We start from the raw sequence: 13502 nt of genomic DNA on the forward strand, positions 1-13502 counted from the left end.
ATAAAAATATTTGTCTCTTTTTGTTTCATGTGGTTTATATGCTTGACTTATTCTTATCATGTGTGAGTTGGCATACTGGAAATACATGTTGTGTATGAACCAGCAGTAGGAACATGTGTGACCTTGTCCTATATTACTAGTGGTTAGGACTAGGCTCATACCCAATTTACCTGTGTTTGTATTGACAAGTAGCTTAAAAAAAGGGATTAACCAACTCTGGAACAACTCCCATGAGGTTTTAAGCAGTTTTGCACTTTAAATCCACCACCCCACATAATTTGGGGATTTTATATACAGTACTGTACTTAAGTATGATTTTCATAGTTACTCTAAACTAAGTGGTTCCCAACTTTGTCACATGATGCCTTCCCATTTGCTTTTTAACTAACCCTCACACCTCATTCCCTTCATTTTTTAAAAGAAATCTAATAAACTTTTAATCAATTTTACACCTTGTACAGTACTCGTATTTACGTTACTTTCAAGATCAAGTCCTGTAACTCGTAATTATTTTATCCATGTATCTTTTTCATAGGGGGAAGATTGAACTATACTAAGAAAATTATTTTATTACATAGTTTTGTTGAAAAATTATAAATAAAAAAAGATCAATATACATGTACTGTATCCTCGATAATCATGAGACCCGATAATCGCTGATCTGGCTTATCACGGTATCCTCACTTGTGACCATGCGTTCGTTTATCATTGATTGATCTGGGTTATCGCAGAATTTTCATGGGAGAGCGGGGGGTCTGCGAGAGCCAGTGGTAGCAACAACTGTCAAGAGATGGCAGCACGGCTCGTGGCTCCAGCTTCCAGGCAGTATTTAGGAAAAAAAAATTTTTTGGATTTTCCTCCTGTAGCCATAGTTTTCTTAAAATATTATATACAGTGCCAGTAAATGTGAGGAATAAATAAAAGCCACATGAAAGTTTAACACAGTCAACATTTGCATATACTCCCTGGTTTACCTTAGTAACGCAGACGCCACCTCTGCCGATTCCCTAGCAATGCTCTACCCCCCCCCTACACACTGTGGCCGTCTTCCCCTCCCTCACTCAGCCAGCTAACTCGTATGCAAAGACATTTGTATTCCCTTTGTGTTTACCATTAGGACAATTATTTCTTTTACTTTTTCACAATATGTACAGGCATCCCCCACGTTACGGAAGGGTTGCGTCCCTGGAAAATTGACCGTATCGCTAAATTCCGTAATGCGAAACCTATTTTCCCATTGACTTCTATTATAAAACTGGAGATGCGTTCCTAAGGAATTTTTTTGGGCCCCCAGAAAGTAATTCAAGCACTTTTATGAATGAAAATAAGCATTAATAAACACATACAATACAGTACATTAAATAATTTATGGTATAGTACATGTAATATGAAGAGAAATACAATTGGAATAAATAAAAATATTTTACTGTACTCACGGATTGTTCCCACTGTTGAAGTAGCAAGACCTAATGTTTTTGCAATCTGGCTAAGTTTTTCTCCAGCATCAAACCTTCTTACAACATCAAGTTTAATATCCAATGTAATGCCTTTGCGGCTTCTTTTTGCACTACTGCGGTCACTTCCACTTGATGGCCTTTTTCCAGTCATCTTGAATAAGGGTAATGCTCTGTACTGTACTTACTGTAGGTTTGTAAAAGTTAAATCCAACTGCTGGAGCGAGAAACATGCGTGCACACTGGATGTAAACAATGGAGTGATTCCGCGTGGCGACGCCACGCTTGGCGGTAGCAAACACCAAGAAATCCACACCAAACAAATTATAATTTAAAAAAATTTTTTTTTTTAATTTTATACAGTATAGTGATTTTTTTTTTTTTTTTTAATTAACATTTACCCCAATTTCCGAAAGGGCGGATTTACGGGCTGTATCGCGAAATTATTGGTCATAATTTACAAATTCTGTAAGAGCGAAATTCCGCAACCCTGGGTTCCGTAACGCGGGGGATGCCTGTATGTAGGATGGTGTGTGCATGTAACTGAGTAAAAATAAATGAAGAAAGTTACGTATATCTACCCAAAAATATGAGATGAATAACAACCATAACACCAGTAGCCTGTTTGTTACAATGATGAGTTAAACCTGGCTATAATGCTGTCAGCAATGTTAACAGATGCAAATGTGAAAAGAAAGTTAAACAGGTATGTAAATCTTCATTTGTATCAGGTGTTTGTAGATTTATAAATAAATGTTGTAGGTATGGCATTAATTGATTGTAATGTTTATTTAAGTAAGTGTAGATGATCTTTTCTGTATGCTAAATGATAATAGTACATGTAATGATAATATTTCTTCTATACTGACCTTTATGGTCCTCGTTCGGAGGATCTCGGAGATGACCTCATCGTCTCTTAGAGACAGTACAGTATAATGTTCATAGTTTTATGGACTAGTACTAATAGCTTAGTGAAGATTCCGGGATAACACCAAAGAATCTATACAATCAGGGAGAGATAGCGGGTCAGCCTATATTTTCAAATCATCCTCCATTTGCAGTTAGGAAAACATGTCCTTGGAACATTTAGTGCCTCTCCTTCCCACTACTCTAGCCGATTTGCTGTAATGAGACTTAGCAAGTGGCATCAAGCAAGGATTGATCCTGTTTTCTAGCTTAGCTTAGCCTATATCCAGGCAGAACAGGTACATTCCCTCCTCTAGGTTCATGGTTAGTCAACTTGAACTAAAACAATAAGATAGATTGGTTTTGAAATCAAAGATTGTTTCTCTGGGCAGTGGCACATGGTACTAGCTGAGTAGGTTATCTCTAATTAGACCTGCCTCCTCATTCTTTCCTTAAAATATTCCCCTTTGAGGCATCATGGTTGTGATGAAGAAGGGTGGTAGATCATAATCATTATGTTGGGGATCAAAGTGTGACCTCAAACCCACAATTGTTCAATACAGTACATTAATAAGAACCTTTTGGTCTCAGACTCATGAAAAAAGGAGATTGTGATCTATATATTGACACTTGGACTTGCTTATGTGCTTAAAGAGCCTTTTCATTTTTCTCCCTATAGGTGATTTACCTTTGTAGTCATAATACAGGGATAAGAAGCAATGTTTTAATGATTTCTAGTTTTCTTTAGTTATTCATTTGGATAAGAATCACATATTTATTTGTTTGAACCAATCTCTTTTGTGTCCAAACTAGTATCTTATTACATGAACTGACAGTTATAAACTGACAAACCTAATACAAATAAATATGTGTTCATCATAGACAAAGTTTTTCTGTTCAGTGACTAACTCCAGTGAACCTCTGTAATATTTTACTCTTTAGTTTATGTTTAATTATCCTAGCTTCATTCTATCTGTTAGTTAGATTATCATCATATCACAATAAGCTGTTTAGATTCCTACCAATATCCAAGGCACAAGCAGTTCAAAAGTTAAACACCATGTCCTCTTTAATGTTATTGAATTCAAACTTTTACTTATTGCACATCTATGTCAGTGACATAACAATATTGGCCAAGAGTATCCTGGCCAGAATCCTTCTGGCAGTAGTATGATCCCAGCAACTTAAGAACTGTTGGAGCTGTCAACATAGTAGTTTTTAAGGGCATATGAAATAATGTTTTCCCGTCAAAAATTCACGTGCCTTCTGGACATGAAAAAGAATAGGTTTGCCATCCTTCATGATTAATACAGTACATAGTAAAGAAATACTAGTTTTGCTTATTAATTTTGCTATACAGTACTATAGTGATAGTACTGTTGCTGATTTAAAGAATCAGGTGTTGGCAATAATATAAAGACATTTTGTATTGACTTTTGTTTTTCAGTTAACAAAGTGTCTCTCATACACATGTGAGTTGATATTATTGACTGAAGAAACCAGATATGGTAATTGGATTACAATATTTGAACTGAGTTTTTCCAGGAGTGATTGACTGATAATGTTAGAAGAAGAATAAATGGAAAGAAAAATAAGAGAGAGAACCAATGTATGTTGAGTCACAGGAAACTATTTGTGTTGCTCTTAGAGACCTTGATTTAGGTGTGTATACGATGGAGCATGATGACTTGACATCTTAAGGTTTTGCTTGTGATATTTGATTATATTGGGAGACAGCAATTCATTTGAATTCATATGAAAAGATTCTACATGTTACACAGTATGCTCTCTAGTAAGATGTATGTTCTTATGTATTGGAAGTTTTATTTAACCAAGTAATGTACTGGTACATGCATAGCAATTACCGGTATACACACTTGTCACCAAGGATAACCCCACATGTGTTATAAATTATAAAGGAAAATAAATTATTATGCCTTGAAACATTGAAAGGCATATCCCAATAAAATCACTAGCAACACATGAACTGAAACGTTGCTCTAAAAAAAATAACTTAGGGGTATAGAATATTGTGTTTTTCCTTCTTGTTTCATTCATTGCAATTACTATGAATAAGTCCTAGCATGGTAAAATATCTCAGTGAGGTAAGGTGAATATTACCATCCTGATTAGTTTAGTACAGACCAAGTCCATGTATGGAGGAAATTAGGCAGCAGAATAATATTTTTGATAGAAAATTTTATTTTTTGAAGACACGCATATTACCTGTCAATAGATGTTGATAGAATTTTTGTTTTTGTTTTTTCTAGGTAGTACAAAAAAAATATATATTGTCTGAATGGTTCACCCTGGATCCTCCACTCAGAGAATGAGACTCAAATTTTGGTGTGACTTATTGATTATGGTTAAGGATGTGTCCAACGTTATGCTTATTCTCAAAAACTTTACTTTTCTGTCATATATTCACTAACACATGCAAATGGTTCATACCAGATGTTTGTTTGGTTATCAACACATCAGCTGTTAACCTTATTTGTTGGTGTTTATGGGCACCAGCCTTTGAACCATTAAACAATTTCTTTCATGGTTCAACTCTTCATCTTCTTTAGCTCTAAAATGGTTCTATAACTCACTCTCTTCTCTTTTACTAGAATACCACAAATTGAAGTTAAATTTCATAAATAAGATTCAGTGTGTAGAAGCATGCAGATCAATTTTTAAGAGAAAGCAGCAGTTACTGTGTATACCTGCAACAATTTGATATATTGTACAGTGTTTCTGCATAGATTGATAAATGTACAGAACAGTATCACAGATGCAAAAGTAGGTGTACAGTATGTAGGTTTGCCAGGATAAAAAAATCCATTAATTATAAATGTGTACAGTATTAAGATTTCTTGGAACTGTGGTGATTGTTCTATGTCATTGTGAAGTCATTAACACTCTATTTTATTTGATAAACATGGTACTAATATCCCTAAGGGTAAGTTCTAATAAATGCACTTTTAGATGATGTCCTAAGCAACTGTTTGATATCCATTTCATTTGGGAACTTGTTGGTTGATATAATTTTCTCCACACAGAATAAAAAAAAAAAAAAAAATGCTATTAACCCAGACTGTTTGCTGGTGATGTTCAAGGTGGTAGGTATTCATAAGAAAACAGTCTTGTATTAAGTAACACTGTTAAAATTGAAAAGACATAGGAAATAGGTGCTTTCTATACTGTACATTTAAACATATTAATGAAAAAAGTAAAGTACTGTACTGTATATGAAAAAATATTCAGTCATGAGTCTACTGGTGTTCTGAAAGTACCTTATAAACTTATATCACAAGTTCTTTGTTTATTCTTTCTTTGTTAATTTCTCCATCCTTCCATTGTTAAATTCTAAATTCTCTATTCTTTCTTTAAGTTCTCTATTCTTGCATTGTTAAGTTCTCTATTCTTGCTTTAGTTATCTATTCTTTCTTTGTTAATTTCTCTACCCTGTATTCTTCCTTTGTTAAATTTTAAATTCTCAAATCTTTCTTTGTTAAGTTCTCTCTATTCTTGCTTTGTTAAGTTCTCTATTCTTACTTTGTTAAGTTCTCTATTTTTCCTTTGTTAATTTCTAAATTCTCAATTCTTTCTTTGTTAATTTCTAAATTCTCAATTCTTTCTTTGTTAATTTCTCTATTCTTGCTTTGTTAAGTTCTCTCTATTCTTACATTGTTAAGTTCTCTATTCTTTCTTTAAGTTTTCTCTATTCTTACTTTGTTAAGTTCTCTATTCTTTCTTTGTTAAGTTCTCTCTATTCTTACTTTGTTAAGTTCTCTATTCTTTCTTTGTTAAGTTCTCTCTATTCTTACTTTGTTAAGTTCTCTATTCTTTCTTTGTTAAGTTCTTTTTAATCTTGCTTTCTTAAATTCTCAAATCTTTCTCTTTTAAGTTTTTTCTATTCTTGCTTTGTTATGGTCTCTATTCTTGCTTTGTTTAGTTTTCTCTATTCTTACTTTGTTAAGTTCTCCCAATACTCTCGACTATTGTAGATAAAAATCTCAAGAGAAAAGGGAATTGGGTGCCTTGAAATATTTACTTTCTTAACAATGAGGTTTTGTCCGAGACCACACTGCAGAGTGATACTGTATAAGTATATGACTTGGTTCAACCATCAGTCCTTGTGTCACAGCTGCTGCACCTGATACATCAAGATCTCAGATGAGAGAATTAAAGTATCAGACATTGCTTTGTGTGACATGTGGGCCCAAACATTTGGGAAAATATGATAAGAAGTGAGTTACAGTATATCATTAAGTGTAACTAAAACAAGGTTGTATGGCTAATTTGGGAAGTTCTGATACAAGTGATTTCAGCTCTTATTTAATAACCCCAGCAGTAGATTGATTTACAGTACAGTGTGTATTGACATTTGGAATATAGTAGACAATTTACGTGTTTTCAAAGAATGTAGTTTTCAAAAGAAAAATGAAGTCGTAGAAATATCACAATTCAGTATTTTCCAAAACATGAAATTGATGGATTTCAGACATGAAAATTAGTAACCTCCTGGTGAACAATTTCAAAACTGCTCTGGCTCCAATTAAATTGTAATGAGCATTAATACTAGGCTATGGTAAATACTTTTAGTAAATTGTATTAAAAGATTTTCTATATGATGAGTACAAAGAGAAATGAAGTATGGTACTGAATTGTTTGAATTTGACATCCATTAGGAGAGTGACATAAAAAAAAATCACATTTGTATTTAAATACTGTAGTGTAGTATATTTGTTCCTGTTCCTTTATCAGTAACCCACAATTCTCTGTAGAAGTCAGTGAAACATAGCCATTTACAGTTCTAAGAAATTTGGCCTTTTACCTTATTCCTTTGTATAGCAGAGAGGGTCTTTTTGTACTTAAATTTCAAAATCATATTGCTGTATATCAACAAGATATGGTGTGCGTGGATTGTGCTGAAGTACTGCATGAGACTAAAACTCTTTGACATAATGGACAAATGGCATGTTAGTAAAGAGATGGCTTTTAGCAGGAGTTTCACAGAAGCAGAGGACTTAAAGCTCTGTCATCATAACATTTTCTGAACATACTAAGATTTCTCAGTGGTAGGATAGTAGTTGCTGTGTGCATAAATAGCGAAGTTGTTTAATATTTCACTTGCTGGGATGTAACACACTTGAATAATGTCATTAGTGTCTTTTAGGTTAATGTAGTGGTAATTTTACAAGCATTGGGTAGAAGGAGTATTTTCTAGTAAGGTGTGCTTCATATTTTCTTGTTTGTACAGTACAGGATTTATCTGTTACATTAATGAGTCTGGTTGCTTCATTACTTGTTATATCAGTTCTTAAGAAAAGGGCTGGTGTTAGATTGCTGTACTTAAATCTGTATTTCTCCCTTCAAGATACAGTTAGGTTTGTATCAGACTGGCTCTTAAAACCTTCTCAAGCCATTATTGTCTGATAATTGACCAATTCTCAAAAATTTGTTGAAGTCTGTTATTTTGAAATTTTCTGTGAATATTATCCCCAAGTATGTGTTCATATTTTGTAATTTTGTTTTTGTGTATATGTATGTTATGTTCATATGTGAAGTAGCCACTGTATAATTTCTCTCTTGTGCCGTACTGTACTGTATATGATTTGTTATTGGTGTTCATGTTGCTGAAAATTAAAAGAAAAATTCAGTAGTTATGTGATTTTTATATATTCTGTATATTTTTGTGAAGCTTGTCAGTCATGGCAATTTCATTGATGGTTGTTAATGAACTTGACATTTTAAGTGACAACAGACATTTAATTTGTCAACAGTAATGGCTTGCTTAATAAGCAGTTCATGACAGTGAATAGTGTTAAGATTTTTTATATTGTTTATATATACTGAGTATGGGATGTAGTATGACTTTCCATTCCAAATCTTGTTAAGCTGTTATATCGTGTTTCACCAAAATTGTATTCTTCACATAATATTTTATTTGTCTAAATAAAATAAATCTAAATCACATGATTGATTGTGAGCCTCACTCCTCTCTTACGACCCCACCGTCATGACTCCTTTCAGGCGGACCAGGAGGGCTGCCAGTCGTTTGTTTAGCCGTAAGAAGGGAGATACATCGTAAGTTACACGGAGCCGTCTCATTCTTCTTGCTATCAGTTGCCCTCTTGTTCCTTTTTAAATTGCCATTCTCCTCAACATTTTGGAGGCCTCTTATAATTGTAGTGTGAAGTGATCAGTGAATGTAAGATCTAAAGTTGTTCTAAGTTTTGAAACTTTTACATTTATACAATTTTGTGAATCGCATTTGGAATTTTTTAATTCTGTACTGAGCATCTCTTGTAAAGGCATAATTTTCAAAGGTCGAAATTCCTGATCTTGTCACCTGGTCTGTTTGATCCACTCCCAACAACCATGAGTCATTTATCAGAATTTCTTAAAATAAGCAAAATTATTTGCTCTCCAATAGTCAGAGGGAGATTTTAGTACTGTCACAGTATCGTCACATGTAATAATTTTGTTATGCAGTATTCTGTTTTTAAGTTTGCACTAAATGAAGTCCAACAGGGACACGGTTTTGGGTGTGTGACAGACAACAATTTACTGGTGTTGGTTTTTTAATTAAGGACTATATAAGCATCATGTAGCACACAGCACAATATTAATGTAGTTTTGCATGCTTCATATGAGTGTGAAGGTCTTGCACAAAGTCATATTATGGCCATTTTTCTGTTAAAGAAATAAATAAACTTCATTGTGTCAAAGAAGTTGTCTCTTCTGTAGTTTCATGGAGCTCATTTGAGTGGTAAAATTTGTAATCAAGTTGTTGTATTGCTAATGTGTGTTAAATTATATCTAACATTATTTAAGTCATTCGGTATACATATGTACTTTATAAATGATCTGTCAGCAACTTGGAAAAGTTTTTGGAAAAGTTATTGATTTCTAATATTACATAAATTGTTCTGGCCACATATGAAAGATTATATTAATTTTACAGTTTTGTTTCCAGTTAGACATTTTTTTTCTTTCCAAATGCTGTTTTCACCTAGGTAAATTTACAATGGCTGTCTCTCAATGCATAGAGTTACTGGTACGGAAGAAAACATTAATATTTAAGAGAACTTTAATAATCACAGAATTATCTTGTGGCTCTACAGGGTATTCAAGGATATACAGTATAGTCTGCATTTACGTGGTCAATTGAACCCATGGAGGTCTGCGTAAAACGAGAAACGTGTAAACGAAATAACAGAACATATGGGATTAATTGAAATAGAGACTGGACCGACCCCCAAACTCCACTTTTTCCGACACAATACGTACCTTGTAGTAAAAATAACATCTTAATTTTATGATGGTATGCACACACAATTAATATTTAAGAGAAATATCAATAATATTAGGTTTTTTAACACTTACGTTAGTAGAAAAGAGGGTCGGCACACGTGGATGGCGGCTGGTTCCGAGGCAGAGGGCAGATTAGTTGCCCTCCGGTGAATCACTTAAACTACTCGCTGAGGTTTGCAGGGCCTCCCAGACAAACCCCTCAAAGTCCATATCCTCACTGTCCTTATCACTATCACTGACTTGGGCTGGCTGAAGAAGTCCTTAATACTACGTTGGCGACTAGCATTGATGTTGTCGAGATAGATCTGGATATACAGCTCCATAACTTTCGTCAGATGGTTATTAGACTCTTCGTACCGATGCTTGTCTGGGTCGTTGTCAAGGATGAGCTTAATTTTCTCTCCCAACTCGATGATTTCCTTCACACAATCATGGCTTGGTCCAGGTAATTCAAGATTTTTCTGGGGTGGTGGGGGGTCCAGCGGAAGCCATTGTGAGGGGAATAGCGGGCACAAGAGAGAACTGAATAAGCGGACTGAGAACAATGAGACAGGCCTGGCTAGGTCAGCGACTTCTACCCTCTGGTGGCAGGGCACGTCATGTTACATTAGACCAATCACAGCTAGTGGCGGAGGTAATGCGTGGGTGGTAAGGATGCGTGGCCCAATCACAGTCCGAAACGTCATATGACATCAGCGATAACGTAAGAGCGGCCTAATGCGCACCCCTCACCGCGCCGCTTCCCACGTATGGTCAAGAATGGCGCGGCGGTCTGGACCTCTCCAGCCGCTCGCCACGTAAATGATGAAATTTACCACGTAATTAAAACATTTCATTCTGGCAAGGCACCGCGTAAATGACCAAACGCGTAAACAAAAACCGCATAAATCCAGACTATACTGTAGATGAAACACCTAACACTCGTGTAATAGTTGTCCATGGAATACTGTGTTGAAGTGTGAATGAGGGAAGTAGTTTGTGTATGAATGTTAAAACAAGATACAGTACTGTAGTTGTGTTGGACTTCACTTGTGAATTTTAGTGCAGTAAGTTTTATTCATGTCACATTTGATAAATTTTAGGTGCTGGACTTTAATGACTAAATTCTTTATATTCACGCATATCGAAAAATGTGACCCAAGGTGTGAAAATGGAGTTAGGTGCTCTGTCACTGATTAAATTCCTCATGACTACTGTATGCTGAAAACCTTGGACATACTGTAGTGATGAAGTAATGTTTGACTAGCAACCATCTTTAACAAGTACTGCACGTCTTTCAAAGTGATAAGTAGTACATTGACAAGAATTCTTTGAGATGAATGTGAGTGTTTGGTCAGTATAATGTTAAACAGGTTTTCTACATCAAACAGTGTACTGTACCTGTGCAGTATATCATAAGAATGGATGAATATGGGGTAGGGTGTTACACAGTGGATGTTATCATAGTTACTCTGAGTAGATTGTAACTTATTATCTGATGAGGCTCATAAAACAAGCTTGATCAAATAATAGTGGTAAGTTACAATTGATATAGTAAAGTGCTGGATGAGGATGTAGAAACTGATTGCATTTAAGGGTAAAGCTTTAGTCTTCAACAATTTTTTACTGTACTTTTATAGTGTTTGTTTCATTTAACATGGTTGGGAATGAGAAAACAGTACTGCATTAAGATTACAGGATGAGTTGGAATTATGTTGAGAACCAATAGTGAATGGGAAAAAATCAAGCATCAGAATGGCAAGAAAATTTCATGAAGTAATTGTTCCATTTCCTATTGGAAGAATTTAAATAACATAAACATATATATCAATGGCTATTTCTTTAGATTTTTCAATGAGTAGCAATGTATATCTGAACTTGAATATCTTGTTTTGACTGAAACATTGATATAATTAACTATACTGTAGTGCTAAAGAGTTTTCTTGGGATTTATTTTGGCTAACATCTTGGTTATGTGTGTATCTTCCTGTGTATGATGGTGACTATACTTCACATGCATTACCCCATAATAGTTTTAGAATATATTTTGACCTAAAGTCTCCTTGTTATTTTTTATGAATTTTTCAGAAATGCTGAGGGAGTTGTGGAGAGTATGATACGGGTGTGTCGACCTTATTTTCCACTTAGTTCCACATCTGAAATCTTAGAGGAAGTGCGACCAATGATGTGTCCATTTGACATGACAATGCAGCGAGCCATGGTGTATCTAGAGCTGTTTCTACCCACTTCCCTCCCTCCAGAAAAAGCAGATAATAGCTGGAAACTGTGGAAGGATGAGTTACTGGGTGAGAAATGTATATTTTGTTTAATGTAGAGTGTGTTCACATTTTCAGACAATATCTGTGAACTGAAAGGTCAGGGATATGTAGCAGTGATGCTGTGAGCCCCCCCATCCGTCGAAGACAAATTTATTTCTTCACAACTTTCCACCGACTCAATGGTTTGGCTTTGAATCAGACATGAATGTGCACAATTACGGATTCTTGTTTAGAGTTGTGCATGTCGCCAATCCAAGGAATATTAGAGTAATCGTTATATTTGGTCAGGGCATGTGTGACCCATTGATGTTATTGCTTAAGTCTTGATATCCCAAAGGTAAATAAATACTTTTCTTATATATTCCAGCATTTAATGTGGGTTGTTATGGATAATGAGTAAACCAGATAGGGAACTTGGGGCCATGTTGTGATAAGAGGATCACTATTGCAGAACACAAATTTTACAGTCATTAGAGACACCGAATGTTAGTGAATGAACGAAGAGTTGCCTTTAATTCCACCCATCATGCACCATAGTGGAGACAGGCTTACAGGAATGAAAAAAAAATAGACCTTTACCAAATTTCATTGGTATAAACAAATTTAGTAGAATGAATAATTCATGTACCCTGTAATTAACTTTTGGTTCTTTGACCTGCTTTGAAAGCTGCTGCATATAATTCATGTACACAGTGTAAATTGATATGTAGTGTTATGTTAATGATTCTTAATTTTAAATCAAGTACTGTACTACAGGATTTTTTTTTCTCTCTCCTCTCTTACCAGCAGTCACTTCTCAGATGATTTTAATCAGTAGTGTGATAACTTTTCAACAAGTTCTCCCTTATCCCTAAAATGCTGGTGACACACTGATAATCTATGGCTTTAACATAGCCAATACCAGCAGCACATGAGTGTGTTGTGTGTTTGAGATCTTAAAAGATCTATGTGCCTTCCATCTAAGTTGTACAAATCTCAGCCATTTCCTTGCAAACCAGTGCAATATTCCCAATGTCTAGACACGTTCGGCCTCCCATTTGCTTAGCATATTGGCTGGCCCTGGACCACAATCTCCTTTTTTTTTTCAAAATCAAAAAGATTTGTGGAATTTTGGCCCTCGGCAAATATCAAGGTCAGCTAGAAAAGTGAACAACAATGGTATTTCAAGTGAGGGTGAAGGAGAAAATACATCAAAAGAGAGCAGGAAGAGAAATTGAAAACCTGCAGAAGTCACTGGACTGCCTCAGCTTATTATGTCCCTTGAACTAGTTGACCTGTCTCACCTCCCAAACTGATTAAGCCAGCCACCCAGACCCACTTCTCTGCCTCCCCTGCCATCAAACAGTGATTAATTTGGAAATCTTTTAGCTATATTTTCACAAAGATTTCTTAATTCCAGTATGTAAACTTTGAAATCCAAGTATTTTGAATTTACATAGAAACTTGAGCATTACTATACTGCTATAGTGAAATGAGAAACATTTGGCTTGATATTCACTCCCAACAGTAAACAGATGGGGATCCAGTTGATGGTCAATACATTACCACTTCCCCGAGACAACCTTACACTTTCAACACC

The 13502-nt window shown here is 35.1% G+C and overlaps 1 protein-coding gene across 2 annotated transcripts in view; it reads left to right on the top strand.

Annotated features, from left to right (window-relative positions):
* The window catches only part of LOC121872682 (proteasome activator complex subunit 4-like), a 105889-nt gene that overhangs the window by 15129 nt on the left and 77258 nt on the right, over positions 1-13502 (top strand). Inside the window, exons 4-5 of one of the 2 annotated variants that reach the window (XM_042375662.1) lie at positions 8382-8435; positions 11733-11950. In XM_042375662.1, the coding sequence (XP_042231596.1) occupies positions 8382-8435; positions 11733-11950 (272 nt within the window). The remainder of the gene's footprint in view (positions 1-8381; positions 8436-11732; positions 11951-13502) is intronic. The other variant, XM_042375663.1, reaches the window with a different exon arrangement.

This window comes from Homarus americanus, unplaced genomic scaffold, assembly GCF_018991925.1.
Source record: "Homarus americanus isolate GMGI-L3 unplaced genomic scaffold, GMGI_Hamer_2.0 scaffold39155, whole genome shotgun sequence".
Classification (NCBI taxonomy): Eukaryota; Metazoa; Arthropoda; class Malacostraca; order Decapoda; family Nephropidae; genus Homarus; species Homarus americanus.